This window comes from Lampris incognitus, chromosome 15 (genome assembly GCF_029633865.1).
Source record: "Lampris incognitus isolate fLamInc1 chromosome 15, fLamInc1.hap2, whole genome shotgun sequence".
NCBI classification, from domain to species: Eukaryota; Metazoa; Chordata; class Actinopteri; order Lampriformes; family Lampridae; genus Lampris; species Lampris incognitus.
This window is the reverse complement of record NC_079225.1, coordinates 9,048,817-9,070,344: the sequence shown is the minus strand read 5'-3', so window position 1 is coordinate 9,070,344 and position 21,528 is coordinate 9,048,817. Positions and strand designations below refer to the sequence as shown.

Genomic DNA, 21,528 nt, shown 5'->3' with positions numbered 1-21,528 from the left:
CCAGGAAACGGAGCGCTGGAATCGGCTCTGTGCATAACCAGTAGTCCACTGACTTCCGGTTTCTACTGCAGCGGTCATACCGGTTTCCTGTTTGTTGGCGCGTGCTATTGACGGCGGCCTATTTTTGGCGATGCCTGCAAGATTTACCGCGGATAAATGTCAACCACGTGCACACAACTGTCCACAAACGTCCGCAGTTACGGGGATGAGCGTCCTCGTCCTCGTGGTTGTGGACGTAACTTGATATGTACAACTTGAAACGTGTCTCCCGTGTGCTGGCTGGTGCAGGTGAAAGTGCGTGGACAGTTGTGTGCACGTGGCTGACATTTATCCACGGTAAATCTTGCAGGCATCGCGAAAAATAGGCCGTCGTCAATAGCGCGCGCCAACAAACAGGAAACCGGTATGACCGCTGCAGTAGAAACCGGAAGTCAATGGATTAGAGTTATGCACAGAGCCGACGTAAAAATAATTTGGCTAAGAGGATGACCAAGTTAAGCATAGTCATGGATCTGCAAATAATCCTCGTATTCTCTATCCATCCACCCTGAAGAGCATTTAAGACACATTTGCATAAAATATTGCAGATCCTGTGCCACTGTTTTAGCACGCGATAGTTGTTTCCCCCCCACTTTCTTTTACTTATTTATGCAGGAACAGGTCTTGAATAGGACCTGATCCCCGGGCAAGTCTTTTTGTGCACCCTTTGGTTTAGTTCTATGGCAAGTCGTTTTTTGATTTTGATTTTTTGGAATTTTCCCCCTTTCTCTCCCCACTTGTACCCGGCCAATTACCCCTACTCTCCCGAGCCGTCCCGGTCGCTGCTCCACCCCCTCTGCCGATCCGGGGAGGGCTGCAGACTACCACATGCCTCCTCCCATACATGTGGAGTCACCAGCCGCCTCTCTTCACCTGTCAGTGAGGAGTTTCAACAGGGGGATGTAGCGCATGGGAGGATCACGCTATTCCCCCCCCCCAAACAGGCGCCCGACCGACCAGAGGAGGCGCTAGTGCAGCGGCCAGGACACATACCCACATCCGGCTTCCCACCCGCGGACACGGCCAATTGTGTCTGTAGGGACGCCCGACCAAGCCGGAGACAACATGGGGATTTGAACCGGCAACCCCCTTGTTGGTAGGCAACAGAATAGACCACTACGCTACCCGGACGCCCCAGCTCTATGGCAAGTTCAACCCAAGAATAGAAACCTGTGTTTGCATGTTATTCAAATACACAAGATACCAAACCATTTTTTACCCAGTTTGACAATTTGCACGTAGCTACGTAAGTCTTTCCTCTACGGGGTCGACAGACAAAAACGTCTCCACGGATATAAAACGACGACAAGGCAACAGTATCAGGAAGGGCAGCTCCACACCACAGGTCTTGTAAAAAATAAATACGTAAAGTGTCAAAAGCAAATTGATCCCAGACCGAAGGTGTTTGCAACAGTAAAAAAATATTGCATGGAAAAAGAGAGAGTAGGTCCAAACCAGGGTATTAGAAAACACTCGTCGAGCGCAGCGCTGGAGGGTGGCTGCTCTTCTCGGGGGATGCAGCGCTCGCAGAAGCATTTAGAGGGTTGCTTAAGTCAACGGTTGGTTATTTGAAGTAAGCCAAAGATTTCAGTGACGCCGCTTGAAAGGTCTTCATTATTTAGTTAAAACAAAAAAAAAAGGTGAGGAAGAGACGAGAAGGGAGGACTCGTCAGACAGCTCCTCTGCTGCAGACAGACAGTCTTTGCGGTCGGCCGGCCACAGCAGCCGGAGTCACGCTGACATTAGACGGGACAGCGGCTCACGGGAAACGAGGCCGACACTCCAGAGCTCCCCTTGGCCAAGGATACCCGCGAGCTAGAGGCGGGCCAGAGCAGCTTTCTGGGTGGGCTGCTTACCTCCTGCAAAAGTGGACAAAGGCAATGCAGGAAAAGGGAGATTGGAGGAGTCTGGAACGGACTATGTTGTTACTGCATGTTCTACCGTGTCCTTACACCGGCTATCGGCTGCTGGCAGCGTAAAGTTCAAAACCCTGCCGTCCAGGCATTCCAAGGAACTGCACCAACTTAACTGCATACCCATGTGAGCATGCACACTCCTGCTCACCATCTCCATTCTACCCCTGCTGCTCTTACTATCCGTCTCCTCTACCAAGGTGACCAGCTCTACGCTAGCTTTCTCTCTCACCTGGCCCCAGAATGGGGGAACAAACTCCCGGCCTCCACCAGAGCTACTGACTCGCTCACTTCCTACAACAAAGGCCGAAAAACTTTCCTTTCCAAGACCTACCTCGATCCCTAAACGGTCTGTAAGGAATATTGTCAAACTGTCTAGACGCACTTTCCAGCTGATAACAATCATGTAATACTACTACTGGTGGTGGCTGTTACTACGCCCTTACTTACTCAGGAACCATGACCGGCGTCTAGAGTTTAGCCTCTACCTGCATTTCACATGTTATACTCTGATGGTGGTGATAGTCCTGTTATGCAGATATATGGCAGTACAAATCTACTTTGTATTTTGATTTGCCTACTCAACGCCCCTCTGCTCTAAGGAACACTTAAAATACCCTTAAACCCCAACCCTACTTCTTCTTCTTTCAGCTTTTCCCTGTTTTTCAGGGGTCGCCACAGCAGATTTTAGTTTTCGTCAGGAAGGCACATCATCTTCTTCTTCTCCTTCACTCACTAACCTTCTTCTTCTTCTTCACTCACTAACCTTCTTCTTCACTCACTAACCTTCTTCTTCACTCACTAACCTTCTTCTTCACTCACTATTCTTCTTCTTCTTTACTCACTAACCTTCTTCTTCTCCTTCACTCACTAAGCTTCTTCTTCACTCACTGACCTTCTTCTTCTTTTTCACTCACTAACCTTCTTCTTCTTTTTCACTCACTAACCTTCTTCTTCTTCTTCACTCACTAACCTTCTTCTTCACTCACTAACCTTCTTCTTTTTCACTCACTAACCTTCTAACTCTACTTAAAACACTTAAATGCACTAAACATGACATGCTCTCTCGTCTATAACATGGTTACTATGTAGCAAATGTAATACTACTGCTACTACACATTACTTGGGCATGTTTAGGATGGAGCGCCCTCAGATGTCCATTGGCAACATGTGAATCAATCTGCAAGCTGCTGACTCCTCTGTAAATCACTTTGGATAAAAGCATCTGCCGAATGAGTAAATGTAAATATGTGCATTTACGCCGCCCTCTGCAACTTGTTTCTTACCTAAAGTGTCTTCCAACGAGCTCACCATCAGCTTGTCCACTCTCAGGGTCACTTGGTCCGCTCTTCAGTATAAACATTAAAGCAAACAATTATTATTCCGCACATACACAACTCCACACGGCCATAAATATGACCACAGCTGGTTAGTACTGTAAGATGCATGCTAACATTTTAGCGGACCAAAAAGAGGGAAAAAGAATTTCGAATTCATACGTGACAACAAATGCAAATGTATTGTTAGAGTTTGTGTAAATACAGTTTTTATGATCCCAATAGAGAAATTGTAGATGTGCAGAATGGCAGAAAATAGAGCAACCAAAACTTAAATTAGACTGCAATCATTTGAATTTGTATACCAAAAACCAAATGATTGCGTTTAAAATAGGAATTTGTGTAGCAAAAAATAAATTTCTATTTGTTGGAAACTGAAGGTAAAACTTTCAATTAAACTTAGTCTATCACATACCATTTCCAGCTAACTTTAAGCTATAAAAAACTTCTTTCAAATTAAGTGGCAGCCAAATCAAAGCTTGAGCCCACTTTCACTGGCTCAACTCCTTCACCCACCAGAGTTGCCATAGGTTTGCCATGTTCAGCTGGGCAAACTGAGATGCTGCTGAACAAGGTCAGGAGGTGATGTCTAAAGCAGGGGAATGCACTGCAGATTAAGTGTGGCTTCCTTATAATTTGTTATTATTATTAGTTTCATTAATAATTCATTATATAATATTACATATTATATTATATATATTTATATATTATATTTGTATATATTTTATATATTTATATTTATTCTTATATATCTTATGTTATATATTTTATACAAAGTTCATATATTATATATTTATATTTTATATCATATTATACTATATAAATATTTTTATTATGATATTATATTATATATTTATTAAATAATATAACGTTTATTATATTTTCTTATTATTGTTTATTTTTTATTGTTTATTTTATTATTTAATATTTACTTATTTTTAAGTGTTTCTTTTTTTTTGGAGGGGGGGGGGCATGATGTGCCCAAACAACTGCTAACAATGTCTGGCAGAAGAATGCCTTCACTGTGTTAAGTCTGCCATTATGTCGAAAGAAACAAGGAAGTAAAAGACTTTTGTTTTTGTTTTTTTTTTTACAGATTTGCCCTCAGAAAAGGACAAAAGTCACTCTGGGCTACGGCACAAGGAGGGTAACATCATATCCTGTGCATTGGTTAATAACTGTGCATACAACTTTGCTTTTAAAATGTGGACGAAATAAGTTTATATTCACCATATCAACTTCCAAATCACAAATTAAAAAAAGCCTTTATTTGTAAATTGTGGTAATTTTGTAAAATGCAGTGCATGATGGATTGTCCTCTGTGGGTTAGCTTTATTAAGGTTTCAAAAATACTCCATTCCAAAACAAGTAGTTTAAAATGTGTGACAGCGGACGATGAAAAGGATGTGTGGATATCAGGAAATGGATGAAAAGACGTCCTGCTCCAGGGGGATGTAGTACCTCATAGTCTCTGTGTACGACTGTGCATGTCACCTTGACTGTTTGGGACAGGTAAGGATAAAAAAAGAAAACAGCATACCTTTTGACCTTTTGCACAGCACCCAGTCTCTGCAAAGCGGCCAGTGCATTTTTCTGCAGGTCTGACGACAACACCTCACAGTACCTAAGACCGCCTGAGAGAAGACACAAAACACACTGAGAAACGCACACCGAGGACACTGTAACAGTGTTTCCCAACCCAGTCCTTAAGGACCCGACCCCCTGTCCTGCAGGTTTTCTATGCAACCCTGAGGCGGCGCCTGTCTGTAGTTATTCAGCCAATCAGCAAAGAATGTCAGATGTTGCACACCTTGCATAACTGAGTGCTGTGAGATGATTGGCTGAGTAAGTACAAGCAGGGCTACCTATGCAGGGCTACAATGAAAACCTGCAGGATAGGGGGTCCTTGAGGACTGGGTTGGGAAACACTGCGACTGGAAGACGCACAAAAAAGAGAGGAGTCAATACCTGCAAGGATTTGTTTGACCATGAAGTTCCGGACAGCAGGGACGAACTGTTTTTCTGTCAGACGTTCGGCGGTCTCCTCGCACAGATACCTGCATATCACCTGGACACGGGGAGAACCACAAACACCAGACCCATCACGTGCTGACCTACCCCTCATGTTTTGCCAGGTACATGCACCGTTTCTCAAAGATGCTAACATGAACCGCTAACATGCCATGTGTGTAACATACATGTCCTTCTGTGGCGGAGTTTGTGTGGGTCTGTCCTATGCTTTGTGTGTCCTTTGCATGCCTGTGTGTGTGTGTGTAAGCGTATCTGACCTGGTACCCCTGCAGGAAGGGATCCATCATGCCAATGAGGAAGGTCAATGTTCTGCGGCCTCTCTCTGTCACCAGCACCTCCTGCTGGGACACCTGCAGTGCTCCTGTCTTCACAAGCAGGTGGCTCGCCTCCTCGAAATCCTACACAAACACAGTAGGCAGAAACATCTCATCCGTTTTCAGAACACAAAACGGATGCAGTATCCTCAGCGACGATTACTCAAGCCCAGTATTCAACAAAAATGGCTGTATGACTTCACATGGCTCTGTAGGTGATTTTTTTTGTATCCGGCCAATCACCCCACTCTTCCAGGCCGTCCCGGTCGCTGCTCCACCCCCTCTGCCGATTCGGAGGGGGCTGCAGACCACCACATGCCTCCTCCCATACATGTGGAGTCACCAGCCGCTTCTTTTCACCGGACAGTGAGGAGTTTCACCAGGGGGACGTAGGGAGGATCACGCTATTCCCCCCCGAACAGGCGCCCCAATCGACCGGAGGAGGCGTTAGTGCAGCAACCAGGACACATACCCACATCTGGCTTCCCACCCGCAGACACAGCCGATTGTGTCTGTAGGGATGCCCGACCAAGCCGGCAGTAACAGGGATTTGAACCGGCGATCCCCGTGTTGGTAGGCAACGGAACAGACCACTACACCACCCGAACTGTACGAAATCCATCCATCAATTACCCAAACTGCTTATCCTCATCTCAGGGTCACGGGGATGCTGGAGCCTATCCCAGCAGTCATTGGGCGGCAGGCGGGGAGACACCCTGGACAGGCCGCCAGGCCATCACAGTGCCGATACACACAAACACACACACACAAACACACATTCGTACCTAGGGACAATTTAGTACGGCCGATTCACCTGACCTACATGTCTTTGGACTGTGGGAGGAAACCGGAGCAACTGGAGGAAACCCAGGCAGACACGGGGAGAACATGCAAACTCCACACAGAGGACGACCCGGGCTGACCCACCAAGGTTGGACTACCCCGGGGCTCGAACCCAGGACCCTCTTGCTGTGAGGCGACCGCGCTAACCACTGCGCCACCACGCCACCCCAAAATTGCGTATGTATTGTGTAAAACACTCTTTTTTTTCCCCAAAACTTACTCAGTGTGGAGAAGCTGTGAGCTGTACGGAGAAAGCATTGAGAGCTCATGTCCAACTCCAGCTGGACTCTTTAATTATGATCCCAAAATTCACAGCTTGTTCTCTTACTGCCAAGGCTCAGCGTTTTCAGTTTTTACCGATTTTCACTGAAAAATACCCAGATTTTAAACTGATTTCCACCCGGATTTTATGTTTCCGCGGATCCAAAAGTTGCTCCTGTTCGTGTGAGGTTATGTAACAGTGTCCTCTGGTGGCGAAATTCGGCATGCTGGATGGCTTTGAAGAATAAAAACCGAAAACGCTGAGCCTTGCTTATTGCACACAATCTGGTGACAGGTTTCTGCACAGTTCTGAATGCTTTCTGAAAGGTGAAAGCCTGGCAACATACCCCCCCCCAAGCAAACGCCCAGCCAAATGGTGGTGCGGTGTGTGTACATACAAATCAAGACAGAGGTGGAAAACTCCGCTTTAGAAAGTAGAAGTACTAACCATGTATTTGCTCCACCCATGCACTAAACCAGCTGATTCTAATTAGCACAACACTTCAGCCAGGGAGGAGAACTAATTAGTGAAATCAGCTGGTTTAGTCCAGGGGTGGAGCAAATACATGGTTAGTACTTGTATCTCCTGAAGCCAGGTTTTCCACCTCCGCATCAAGATCAGAAGTGCAAGAGGACAATTTGCATGACGGGATCTAAAAAAGATCCTCACAAGTACAATAGAAGACGTTATTCCTCACCTGCACAGCAGCTCCAGGACAGAGGATGAACTCGCTGGAGAACACGTTTCTCAGAAAGCTGAAGCTGTTGTACACGTCCTCTGGATGAACAACACATAGCATATCAGTCAGAATCAGAAACACACAGTCGTTTCAGTTCATGCACTTGCGCACATGAAATGAAACGAAACATGGTTTCTCCCAGCCCACAGCAGTGCAACACAAAGACAAAAACACAATTGCAAGAACTACAAGAATACACATATCCAAACTAAAAAAAAAAAATCACTGTCCAGGAGAACGAACGCCAGCCAGGATGACTGTCGGAACTGCCGGTCTGCATGGGCTAGCAGTTAGCTTAGCCTGCCCCGCTTCCGCATCCTGTCAGACTGTCCTTGATGTTAGCTTTACAAAAGTAAAGATCTTCTCAACCTGAGCAGTTAGAACTGAAACACCCTTCTCTTGGGACCTTCGCAACATTTTGAAGATAAGAAGCACTATTTACTTCACCAGACAGATAGCCGAGTGATTCAACCAACCTTCCAATCACAAGCCTGCCTCCTGATGGTCCCATCCCACCACATGGTGAACCAGCTCAAGCCAGTGTGTGCGTATCAGATCTGCAGGTTGGAAACAGATAAAGAGCAGTCTCACCTTTCTTGGTAGAGGTAGAGATGTTGATGGCTGCAGCAAGCAGAGCCGGTCGGAGGAAGACATGCAGCACCTGGTTCCTGTAGGAGGCACAGGACAGCACAATGACTGCCTGACTGAAGAGCTTCTCTTCTGGGGTAGCATCAAGAGGACGCTCCCCTGGCTTCACTTGCCCTCCTGCACAAAGTCAAGACTGAAGTCACTGGACAGCAAATTACTGGTTTATGCTCTTAGTATAATACCAGGCATCTGTGTGGCGAGTCATTATTGGAGACAGGGCTATGTCTTCACAAGAATTTGGTAATATGAGTCACACCTGGATTTATATTTTGTAATATATTTTGAGACCATGCAAGTGCCACACAGATCTGTGTGGAGTTTGCATGGTCTCCTCGTGTCTGCGTGGGTTTCCTCCGGTTTCCTCCCACAGTCCAAAGACATGTAGGTCAGGAGACTCGGCCATACTAAATTGTCCCTGGGTGTGAATGTGTCGGCCCAATGACTGCTGGGATAGGCTCCAGCATCCGCGCGACCCCGATTTGGATTAGCGGCTTAGATAATGATGATGATGAATATATTTTGACACAAAAAACACTGCAATACTTTGCTATATTATCTCATCCATCCTCCATCCATTATCCAAGCCGCTTATCCCAACTGGGGTCGCGGGATGTTGGAGCCTAACCCAGCAGTCACTGGGCGGCAGGCGGGGAGACACCCTGTACGGGCCGCCAGTCCATCACAGAGCTCATAATTTTAGAAACTTTTCATAAAGAAAACACCTCAACAGGCATAAAATCAAAGTGATCAGAGCCACAGCTAGTGTGACACTGGCAACGCCTGCTGTTGTGGTTATGTGCAGTCCTGCTACAATACTGCATCTGCCATCTAGTGGTCAGAGATTGAAACAACACAATGAGGCAGTGTCGCTGTCACGTCTCTTTGTAATCTTAAAGCGATAATCTCAAACGTTTTATATAAACAAATGTCCGTTTTGGCATTATCCATCACTGACTAAGGTGAAACAATAATGAGTCAGCTCACTATCAGTTCACAAAGGCCTTTACTCCTGAAACCACTGCCTTTTAAATAACTGTGTCAGTGAGACACTTTCTGCAAAAAAACCTCAAGTTGCCATGATGGGAACTGAAACGTTTTTCTTCAGTCAGCAGTGGTCTGTCCACTAAAGAGGAGAGCAGAACCTCCTCTCTTGTGGACCAGCCAGAGAGCTCTGCTTCAGATCATAAAGGACACCTATGGGGGCGTCCGGGTAGCGTAGCGGTCTATTCCATTGCCTACCAACACGGGGATCGCCGGTTAAAAACCCCGTGTTACGTCCGGCTTGGTCGGGCGTCCCTACAGACACAATTGGCCGTGTCTGCGGGTGGGAAGCCGGATGTGGGTATGTGTCCTGGTCGCTGCACTAGTGCCTCCTCTGGACAGTCGGGGCGCCTGTTCAGGAGAGGGAAGGCTGTCAGGGGAAAAGAAGTGGGTGGCGACTCCACATGTATGGGAGGAGGCATGTGGTAGTCTGCAGCCCTCCCCGGATTGGCAGAGGCGGTGGAGCAGCGACCGGGACGGCTCGGTGGCCGGATACAATTGGGAGTAAAAGGGGGAAAAAAATTTTCAAAAAATAAATAAATTAATCTATATATATCAAGCAAGATTGTATGTTTGTATGTTCCCTTAAAACTCCAGAAATACTCATTGTAGAACTAAAAGAAAGGTATCTTTAGAATCAGCACTTTCCAAGGATTGCACAGTTCGAACAATATTTCAAAAACCAAGTTAAAAAATTATTTGTGAAATTTAGTTTATTTTATGGCGATTTGCGGCAGCAGTGGATTTGCAGCAATTAATACACATATTGGCAAAGAAGCTTGATGAATGGATTGAAAATTATGACGTTTGATAATTTTCGTTAATAACATTCGTTTATTCGACATTCGTTTATCACATGTATCATATCATAAATTATCCTATACTTCATCATCGATTATATCGTAAAGATCAGATCATGTTGGTTGTTTTGGTGAGAACACTTTCCCCGGGCAATGTCGGGTACCTCTGCTAGTAAATACAAACCCCAATTCCAATGAAGTTGGGACGTTGTGCAAAACGTAAATAAAATGGAATACAATGATTTGCAAATCCTTTTTGACCTATATTCAGTTGAATACACTACAAAGACAAGATATTTACTGTTCAAACTGATAAACTTTATTGTTTTTTAGCATATATTCACTCATTTTGAATTTGATGCCTGCAACATGCTCCAAAGAAGCTGGGACAGGGGCATGTTCACCACTGTGTTACACCACCTTTCCTTTTAACAACACTCAACAAGCGTTTGGGAACTGAGGACACTAATTGTTGAAGCTTTGTAGGTGGAATTCTTTCCCATTCTTGCTTGATGTACGACTTCAGTTGCTCAACAGTCCGGGGTCTCCGTTGTCGTATGTTGCGCTTCATAATGCACCACACATTTTCAATGGAAGACGGGTCTGGACTGCAGGCAGGCCAGTCCAGTACCCGCACTCTTTTACTACGAAGCCCCGCTGGTGTAACACGGGCAGAATGTGGCTTGGCATTGTCTTGCTGAAATAAGCAGGGACGTCCCCGAAAAAGACGTCGCTTGGATGGCAGCATATGTTGCTCCAAAACCTGTATGGACCTTTCAGCATTAATGGTGCCTTCACAGATGTGCAAGTTACCCATGATGCCATGGGCACTAACACACCCCCATACCATCACAGATGCTGGCTTTTGAACTCTGCGCTGATAACAATCTGGATGGTCCTTTTCCTCTTTAGCCCAGCGGACACGACGTCCATGACTTCCAAAAACAATGTGAAATGTGGACTCGTCAGACCAGAGCACACGTGTCCAGTTTGCGTCAGTCCATCTCAGATGAGCTCAGCCCAGAGAAGCCGGCGGTGTTTCTGGGTGGTGTTGATATCTGGCTTTGGCTTTGCATGGTAGAGTTTTAACTTGCACTTGTAGATGTAGCGACGGACTGTGTTAACTGACGATGGTTTTCCCAAGTGCTCCTGAGCCCACGTGGTAATATCCTTTACAGAATGATGTCGGTTTTTAATGCAGTGCCGCCTGAGGGGTCGAAGGTCACGGGCATTCAGTGTTGGTTTTCGGCCTTGCCACTTATGTGCAGAGATTTCTCCGGATTCTCTGGATCTTTTGATGATATTATGGACTGGAGATGATGAAATCCCTAAATTCCTTGCTATTGTATGTTGAGAAACGTTGTTCTTAAACTGTTGGACTATTTGCTCACGCAGTTGTTCACAAAGTGGTGAACCTGGCCCCATCCTTGCTTGTGAACGACTGAGCCTTTCGGGGATGCTCCTTTTATACCAATCATGACACTCCCCTGTTCCCAGTTAACCTGTTCACCTGTGGAATGTTACAAAAAGGTGTTTTTTGAGCATTCCTCAACTTTCCAGTCTTTTGTTGCCCCTGTCCCAGCTTCTTTGGAACGTGTTGCAGGCATCAAATTCAAAATGAGTGAATATTTGCAAAAAACAATAAAGTTTACCAGTTTGAACACTAAATATCTTGTCTTTGTAGTGTATTCAATTGAATATACGTCGAAAAGGATTTGCAAATCATTGTATTCTGTTTTTATTCACGTTTTACACAACGTCCCAACTTCATTGGAATTGGGGTTTGTAAATAAAGGACATTCATTTCACTAGCAAGCCACATTAGGCCCACTGGAGAGGAAGGCGGAACTTCCCTTCTGGTGGACCAACCAGAAAGAAGCAATCTAAGATAGTAAACTAGTGAAAGATAGTAATCTAACAGACAATGGAAATCTTTGAGATTTCAACTTAAAGCGACAATATAGTGGGTTTTTTCTTTAAAACCAATACAAAAATGTGAATGATATTATCGCAACACCCAGTGTATTGATAGTTTCTTACTTCCCTGATTGGAGAATTATACAATTTTTATGCATGGTATTATTGTGAGACTGAAAGCTGAGTGACGTGAACCACGAATCACAAAATACAAAATATCCACCTGGTTCTCCCGATGCGAGCTGGACCCGGCCGTCACAAGTTGTCACAAGTCCCCGATGCAAGGACAGGCTGGAGGAGACCACCTCAGACGGAGGCATGTGGTCTACAGATGAGACCGGGTGGTGTTGAGGGGTTGATGATGAAAGCATGTGGAATAAAAGGGAGGGGGGGATGAAAATGGGGGGGGGGGGCGCAGAGAGAGAAAGAAGAGCGATGGAAGGAGTGTGAGGAGGGGAACAAGTAGTTTCATAAGGGAGGACAGAGAGATGAAGAGGAGACAGAATATGAAGAAAATGAGGATGAGGAGTTGAGAGAGGACACTGCATTCAAAGAACAACAGACCATTTCTACAACCGGATACTGCCAGAGAACAATACATCATTATTTGATATGTCAAGTAGACAACGAAGCAGAAAGAGATTTATCTCCCAGAGGAACTGAATAGAAGCTGTATTCTACAAACCTTGAAATTCTTATGAATCAAAAATGAGGCCTTAAGGCTGACACTGAACTGATCTAGTGAATTACTTCAGACATGCTCAGTTCATACTGACATACACACACACACACACACACACACACACACATATATATATATATATATATATATATGGATACACCAGATCAAAGAGCTTCATTTTTCCACAAATAAGGATGCAAATCATCGGTTACCCAATTTTACCCTCGTCTTCAATATATTTGCAGGATTACTGTAAGACAGAGATGGGCAACATGATCCAGAAAGGGCTGGTGCCGGTGCAGGTCTTTGTTCCAACCAAGCAGTTACACACCTGAGTATATCAGTCAACCAATAGTCTTTGCTAAGGACCTTGATTTGTAGACTCAGGTGTGTGTAACTGCTTGGTTGGAACAAAGACCTGCACTGGCTCTTTCTGGATCATGTTGCCCATCCCTGCTGTAAGAGATCTGACTTTCTATCTAATTCATTCCAGACCAGCTGCTCCTGGCTGTTCCAACAGCACGACCCACTCCTTTCTCCAGCGCCTGTCTTCCCTGCTAGAGACCTTATCATAAACACCCGATGGCACTACAATGGGATGACATAAGCTTAAGAGGGGGCATCCGGGTAGCGTAGCGGTTTATTCCGTTGCCTATCAACAGGGGGGTCGCCGGTTCGAATCCCTGTGTTACCTCCGGCTTGGTTGGGCATCCCTACACACACAATTGGTTGTGTCTGCGGGTGGGAAGCCAGATGTGGGTATGTGTGCTGGTTGCTGCACTAGCGCCTCCTCTGGTCGGTCGGGGCGTGTGATCCTCCAACACGCTGCGTCCTCCTGGTGAAACTCCTCACTGTCAAAGAAGCAGCTGGTGACTCCACATGTATCGGAGGAGGCATGTGGTAGTCTGCAGCCCTCCCCGGATCGGCAGAGGGGGTGGAGCAGCGACCGGGACGGCTCAGAAGAGCGGGGTAATTGGCTGGGTACAATTGGGGAGGAAATGGGCGGGGGGGACATAAGCTCTAGAAATCTTCGAACCCGACAGCGTCGCTAGGAGCAAGGGTCCGCTAAGTGAACCAAGTATTCAAATGAAATGGTGCCTGTACAGGAAATAAGTCACGTCTGCCACAAAAGGTAGAGAAGAAGAAGAAGGAATTTGCATGTTGAATGCAGCAGAGAAAGTAATAGCGGCTAAGATACAAAGCTAAACATTATCTCATGTTTAATTAGGTTTCATTAAATGTTTGATATGGCTTTAATGTTGCTCAAGACAGCCTTACTGGATGGCACTTCTGATCAGTCTTTTGATTATTTTGTCGATGTTACACCAAAATCTGCAGCGGTCAGAAACCGTGACCTATACATGAATGCTTTCTGTGCATTCAGGATCGCATTCATTTCGAGTGGCCCACCATGATTTGCAGTAAAAAAATCCATCCATCCATCCATCCATTAGCCAAACCGCTTACCCTGCTCTCAGGGTTGCTGGGATGCTGGAGCCTAACCCAGCAGTCATTGGGCGGCAGGCGGGGAAACACCCTGGACCCTGGACAGGCCGCCAGACCATCACAGGGCTGACACACACACACACATTCAACCCACGCAGACACGGGGAGAACATGCAAACTCCACACAGAGGATGACCCGGGATGACCCCCAAGGTTGGACTACCCCGGGGCTCGAACCCAGGACCTTCTCGTTGAGGCGACCATCCTAACCACTGCGCCACCGTGCCATATGCCAAAATGATGTACAAAATTATACTGTTGAAAAATGAAGAACAGCCACTTTAACACTGCTTCAGAATAACAGGAAGTAAAAGTGGAGCCATACCAGGCCAGCGCAGGAAGGCTCCACATTCCCGGGAAAGGCCTCTGAGCCAGTCTACTTGTTTGGTCAGCTCATCCACCATTATCCCCTGCTGCTGGCCGCCCCCCTGGCCCTGGTAGTGATTCTGAAGCAGGACCGAAGCCAACAGGACCCATGGCTTCAGCACCATGTTGTCCTCTTGCAGCCGCACCAGCCTGTAGGCCACGTCATTAACAAAGGCCTGTGTCTCCTCACTGGGCCTTCTGGGGATGTGTCTGGAAATGAGCAGGTAAATTTGGAACATATTACACAAAAATGTCAGTCGTTTAAAATCCCAGATGACACACTGAGGCCATATTTGTGAGGCCATTCTTCAGCGATCACTAACTGGAGAGAGGGAGACTGGGAAATGTAAAAATGGTACGAGAGAGAAACGCTGGATAGCGGCCAGGCAGAGCTTTCGTTCTATGTAATCAATATTCTTTTCTTTGACCTCAACACCAATGACTTTATCCTGCTCTCAGGGTCGCGGGGATGCTGGAGCCTATCTCAGCAGTCACTGGGCGGCAGACGGGGGGGGACAACCTGGACAGGCCGCCAGGTAATGATTCTTGAAAATAAAGCGTTAATATAACTCATATAACTAAGTTCCCGAAAGGCAGTTTTTAAGTAGAATTTCCTCATCATAGAGGATTTTACAAACACCACCATTGAAACTATTTGAAAATCTCAGAGAAACCTCCCAGATGGCTTGTGGCAATGTTTGCATGTCACATTGGCCCGGTCACTTTCCACCATCTTGTCTGCACATGCCGATTTCCGCTTTCACATTCTGCTCCTGTATCGATCACTGACACCCGCCTCCGATGTCTGTACCCCGAGCGGTCCCGCCACCTCCGATGCCTGTACCCCGAGTGGTCCCGCCACCTCCGATGCCTGTACCCTGAGCGGTCCTGCCGCCTCCGATGTCTGTACCCCAAGCGGTCCTGCCGCCTCCGATGTCTGTACCCCAAGCGGTCCCGCCACCTCCAATGCCTGTACCCTGAGCGGTCCCGCCACCTCCGATGTCTGTACCCTGAGCGGTCCCGCCACCTCCGATGCCTGTACCCTGAGCGGTCCCGCTGCATCCGATGCCTGTACCTTGAGCAGTCCCGCTGCCAAAGGTATGCCACTGTTCTTTCATTCATGTGCTTTTGCAGCTGTGTAGCTGAACTGAAGTGTTTGTATTGTGAAGTGCTGAGTGGCTGTTGCAGCTAGAAAAGTGCTATATAAAATGCAATTTGACTGACTGAATGATTGACAACAGTGAGTTGTACAGCATTATGTGACTGTACGTACTGCTCTTACAGCAGACTACATGGCACCTCCTCATGGTATTACCACAGCCCTTTAAGTGCACTGGATTTATTTTCCCACTAGTTTTAACAACTTCAAGTGACCCGTATACCTTGTAAGAAAAGTAAAATTGATAACAGCCCATGTTGTGTCAAGCATTCATGAGCTGGACTGCAGTTTTGGTCAGATAGGAATAAGACTTGCATTAAATAATCTTGAGTTGCGGTGAGTTGAATTTGGGCCACACGAGCCCAAACACGGGACACGGGACATGGGCCATTCGGGCAGCATGGTGGCGCAGCGGTTAGCGCAGTCGCCTCCCAGCAAGAAGGTCCTGGATTTGAGCCCCGGGGTAGTCCAACCTTGGGGGTCATCCCGGGTCGTCCTCTGTGTGGAGTTTCCATGTTCTCCCCGTGTCTGTGTGGGTTTCCTCCGGGTGCTCCGGTTTCCTCCCACAGTCAAAAGACATGTAGGTCAGGTGAAACAGCCGTACTAAATTGTCCTTAGGTCTGAATGTGTGTGTGTGTGTGTGTGTGTGTATGTGGGCCCTGTGATGGTCTGGCGGCCTGTCCAGGGTGTCTCCCCACCTGCCGCCCAATGACTGCTGGGATAGATAGGCTCCAGCATCCCCGCAACATAGAGCAGGATAAGCGGTTTGGATGATGGATGGATGAAATAGCTTTATAGGTGATGAATACCTTGGCATCAGGTTGAAATGAGAGCGGTTGATCCTGCCCTGGGCTAGACTTCTGACTGACACAGGCTGGCCGAAGTACACATGGATACTGCCGTAGTCTTCACTCAGAACCTTCCTGGCTTTAAAGAGGCCCTGCAAGGGAGAGGCAAACAAGCAGAATATACAGTGACAATGAGCAAGAAAGCTTCGGCTTCATATTACACATACTAAATGAGAGTTTATTACATACATCATAAACCCCACAACTACATCTTGACATATGGTTCTAGTTGGTTCTAGTTACATAACCAATCTCTGTTAATGTCCACGTAGCATTTCTTGTTAACTACGTCATTTGAAATTCCTGTGATTTTTTTTGCAACCAAACTTGACTCCCCCCCTTTTTTTCTCACTAATTGTACCCAGCCAATTACCTCACTCTTTCGAACCATCCCGGTCGCTGCTCCACCCCCTCTGCCGATCCAGTGAGGGCTGCAGACTACCACATGCCTCCTCGAATACATGTGGAGTCGCCAGCCACTTCTTCTCACCTGGCAGTGAGGAGTTTCACCAGGCACAGGCACCCTGACCGACCAGAGGAGGCGCTAGTGCGGCAACCAGGACACATACCCACATCCGGCTTTCCACCCGCAGACACGGCCAATTGTGTCTGTAGGGAGGCCCGACCAAGCCGGAGGTATTTCTAAAACTTGTGGAACAGTTGTGGACCAGATTCTATCATTTTTCAAGGTTTTCCCATGGACTCTTGCACTACAGCACTGTCTGATTCTTACTGAATCTATGTAAAACAGGTCAGGTGCTTGAACAACTCACTGAAGTAGACTCCTTAGGTTTGGGCACGCCCAGCAGCTCTCTGGCATAGAGTGCCTCCTCCAGGATCCTTTCATAACTGATACTGACTGGAACCAAGCTGACATCAAACACCTCTCCTTTAAAGAACGGATCCATCACTATACTTAACAGACCTGAAGGAAGATGAAGACAGAGGGATTACATGTCAGAGATTTGGCTCTTTAGCTACAGTGAGTCCGTTTGAGGGAGGTCAAGAAGTTCATGCCCATCCATCATCCAAACCACTTATCCTGCTCTCAGGGTCGTGGGGATGCTGGAGCCTATCCCAGCAGACATTGGGCGGCAGGCGGGGAGACACCCTGGACAGGCCGCCAGGCCATCACAGGGCCCACACACACACACACACACACACACACACACACACACACACAGGGACAATGTAGTACGGCCGATTCACCTGACCTACATGTCTTTGGACTGTGGGAGGAAACCGGAGCACCTGGAGGAAACCCACGCAGACATGGGGAGAACATGCAAACTCCACACAGAGGATGGCCCAGGACGACCCCCAAGGCTGGACTAGCCTGGGGCTCGAACCCAGGACTTTCTTACTGCGAAGCCACCGTGCTACCCACTGCACCACCGTGCCGCCCCGAAGTTCAGGTCAAAAATCTAAAACCACAAGCCAGATGTCGCTACTGTTACAAAACACTGCTACTGTGGCTCTTTGCGGGCCCTTAAGAGCCTCTAAGTGAGTCATGATGTGGCAGTGCATACACAAACCTCCACTGGTCAACTTTATTTTCCACTAAGAAGTGAAACCAAGACTAAATGACAGAGGAATGCTGCGTGATGTACAGTACAATGATGGCACAGCTCAGTACCGTCCTCCCATCACAAACCCCACATCACATCCAAAGGAAAAGTGAAGGATTGATCAACTGACTAGTTTCCATTACCTTACCTAATTTAGGAGTAAGAGACTTGCATGTCCGACTTCTGGTCCCCTCTAGAAAAAATTCAATGGGTGCAAAGCCATTCTGGAGGGACAAACACCGAGATAAAGGCATAAAACTACTGTTTAATGTATTCATCTTGTTCATCTGCAAAATAAAAATGGTATTTTTTTTCCTTGTTTCGAATAAACAACATTGATTATTTTGTCATGAGTGTCACACATGGGTTTACCATAACAGGGCATGTTGGGCTCCATAGCAAGGCCTCTTTCCTAATGTACATCATTCAGCCTAACCGACACTGCAGGGACTGGGGTGTCAGTACATCGCAACAAAAAAGACAATGACACTGAAAAGGACAATGGTCCTCTCACCCTGAGCATGGTCTTGACGTACTCGGAGAAAACAGCCCAGTACAGCTTGTCTCCTCCAAACGACCGGCGGATGAAGAACGCTCCAGACATACGGAGCATTTCTCCCACAAACTTCATCCCCATGAAATCTGAAAGGACATGGTTGTTTTATATGCAAATAAGACGGTCACAGTAAAAGTAACATACGGCATATCTGTTATTGTTTTCTGCTGCTGACATGGCTTAGCGTCAACATCGAGTTTAATAGATTGTCTCTGAAGTTGTCCCCCCCCCCCCCCCAACAGAGATCTGCAGAGAAAATGTGCATTGGGCTAAAAATCACTGCTACGCTCATATGACCACATGACATTTGAGCTATAATATGCATAACAAAACTGAAAAATGTCCTGTGACAGCCACAATCTCATATGGACAAGTGTGACCGGGTTAGACAATTACAATCAACGCCGCAGTTTGAACCAATATCACAATTTTATAAAAGTTTAAGTCTGTGGCAAGTTCCACACTATTTATTTACATTACCAGCCTATAACATTTGCTAGCTAGGATTTTTTTTTATCAAGTGTTGTACACACTGTAATTAACACACAACACCTGTCGGCTAAATGCATAAATGCTAAGGACGTTGTTTGTGCCGGTACTTACCCATGCCAGCAGCGATGACAGGCAGAGCTAGGTCGTAGGTATACAGGATATAGGACATCAGTAGGAAGTCCATGTAACTACGATGACTGGGCAGAAGAACCACAGGGTGCTCCTGTATAGCCTGCTGGAGCTGACAATAATGAAGAGAACAGATATTTGTGTTTGTAGATGTGTATGAGGTGGGATGGAGGATGTTTCCTTTGAGTGGATGGATGGATGATGACTGAACAGATACACAGGGATTTTGAAAACATGGTTTTGTTTGGTTAGTTGTGTGTGTGTGTGTGTGTGTGTGTGTGTGTGTGTGTGTGTGTGTAGGATTGCTTGTCTGATTGTAAATTCACCCCTACCTGCCCGCTTGTCTATATACTTACTCTCTGAATGCCATCTTCATTAACATGGATGCTCCTGAACAGGGATTTGAAGGCTTTGCTGAGCGTGAAGGCAAAGAAACGCACAGTGCTAAGCTGCAGACAATGAGCCATCTCCTCCAAAATGTCTGACGCCTCTTCCTTGATGACATCGATAGCCTCTCCTGTCTCCTTGGAAACCTAAAAAAAAGTTTAGTCCAACGGTAAATTCAGAGCCCATACATTCTACAGGATTTCCAAAAGCAGGTTCTAAAGCTTCCAGCCTGTCTGAGAGACTCAATATCAGGCAGGATGAGCTGAAATATTTTCATATTCACACAAGTGGCCTTGCAGAACCTGATAATGTAATAAATTCCCGATAATGTAATAACCCCGATAATGTAATAAAAAATCTGCTCGAGTCCATCGAAAATGCAATAAAACCTGATAATGTAATAACTTCCTGGTAATGTAATAAAGTGCATGTCCCAATAATGTAATAAACTTTTTACCAATAATGTGTTACATTAACGGGACGTTATTAGGGTTAGGGTTAGGGTTCAGGGTTAGGGTCAGGGTTAGGATTTAGGGTTAGGGTTTAGGGTAAGGGTTAGGGTTTAGGGTTAGGGTTAACTATGATATATAGTTTATTACATTATCAGGTTTTATTGCATTTTCAATGGCCTCAAGTGCATTTTTTTTATTACATTATCGGGGATTTACTACATTATCAGGTTCTACAAGGCCTCGTTGGCCCTGTAATGTGTGTGCAAGCTGAGAGAGTGCAGTGCCCAAACACCACCACCCCCCCCCACTGCTCACCAGACCAGCCAGCGACCCACCTGACTGACGACATAGTGCAGCTGATCAGACTGAAGCACCATACTCTTGAGCATGCCGGCCTCGCAGGGGGCAACTCCTTTGTAAAGCACGGGAGAGTAGCACCTAATAAATTCCCAATAATGTAATAACCCCGATAATGTAATAAAAATCTGCTCGAGTCCATCGAAAATGCAATAAAACCTGATAATGTAATAACTTCCTGGTAATGTAATAAAGTGCATGTCCCAATAATGTAATAAACCTTTTACCAATAATTTAATAATGTGTTACATTAACGGGACGTTATTAGGGTTAGGGTTAGGATTTAGGGTTAGGGTTAGGATTTAGGGTTAGGGTTTAGGGTTTAGGGTCAAGGTTTAGGGTTAGCTATGATATATAGTTTATTACATTATCAGGAAGTTATTACATTATCAGGTTTTATTGCATTTTCAATGGCCTCAAGAGCATGTTTTTTATTACATTATCAGGGTTATTACATTATCAGGGTTATTACATTATAGGGGATTTATTACATTATCGGGGGGGGTTATTACATTATCAGGGGTTATTACATTATCGGGGATTTATTACATTATCAGGTTCTACAAGGCGTCGTTGGCCTTGTAATGTGTGTGCAAGCTGAGAGAGTGCAGTGCCCAAACACCACCACCACCACCACCACCCCCCCACTGCTCACCAGACCAGCCAGCGACCCACCTGACTGACGACATAGTGCAGCTGATCAGACTGAAGCACCATGGTCTTGAGCATGCCGGCCTCGCAGGGGGCGACTCCCTTGTAAAGCACGGGAGAGTAGCACCTGAGGGCATATCTCAGGTCGCTGGAGTTCCTTCTCTCCTCCAGCATGTCCTCCAAGTCGTCTCTTTTCTTCAACGCGGGGTCCCCGTGCTGTGGAGAGGCAAACACACACGTGGGCTGGAGGGCCGGGCAGCGGTGCTAAACTCGAGTAGCTTAGCAACCGGCTCAGCCAACCACACACAGGCTTACGTACCGAATAAAGAGGGCGCGCTGCCATTCTTCCCTCGGACCGGCGGTGCGAGCGCGGAGGCTGCGCCCAGAGAAGGTGGGATGCGGGATGTTTGTCGGTCCTCTCCAGCCGCTTAACCGTTCACTTTAACCGCGCCGATGCGCCGTAACGGCGTATGCGGACATTTTGGATTCAC

The 21,528-nt window shown here is 46.4% G+C and overlaps 1 protein-coding gene across 2 annotated transcripts; it reads right to left on the bottom strand.

Annotated features, from left to right (window-relative positions):
* Positions 1 to 130: 130 nt before the first annotated feature.
* gnpat (glyceronephosphate O-acyltransferase) lies at positions 131 to 21,501 on the bottom strand. Of its 2 annotated transcripts, none has more exons than XM_056294553.1 (17): positions 21,357 to 21,501; positions 21,062 to 21,253; positions 19,547 to 19,723; positions 19,173 to 19,302; positions 18,528 to 18,655; positions 18,162 to 18,237; positions 17,219 to 17,370; positions 16,407 to 16,537; positions 14,398 to 14,648; positions 12,108 to 12,209; positions 8,070 to 8,243; positions 7,437 to 7,516; positions 5,578 to 5,718; positions 5,258 to 5,357; positions 4,830 to 4,923; positions 3,239 to 3,300; positions 131 to 1,898 (listed from the first exon to the last, which is right to left on the bottom strand). In XM_056294553.1, the coding sequence occupies exons 1-17, from the start codon at positions 21,378 to 21,380 to the stop codon at positions 1,855 to 1,857; spliced, it is 2,058 nt and encodes a 685-aa protein (XP_056150528.1). In that variant the 5' UTR covers positions 21,381 to 21,501; the 3' UTR covers positions 131 to 1,854. The 2 variants fall into 2 exon arrangements, with proteins under 2 accessions (XP_056150528.1, XP_056150529.1); XM_056294554.1 differs by having other exon boundaries at positions 8,070 to 8,240.
* Between the last annotated feature and the right edge of the window lie 27 nt (positions 21,502 to 21,528).

Coding starts and splice junctions, on each gene's coding strand:
- gnpat (XM_056294553.1), bottom strand. CDS start 21,380: ATGGCAGCGCGCCCTCTTTATTCG. Junction 8,244..12,107: donor GCTCGCATCGGGAGAACCAG/GTGGATATTTTG, acceptor GACTTTGTGCAG/GAGGGCAAGTGAAGCCAGGG. Junction 5,358..5,577: donor CCTTCCTGCAGGGGTACCAG/GTCAGATACGCT, acceptor CCCCGTGTCCAG/GTGATATGCAGGTATCTGTG.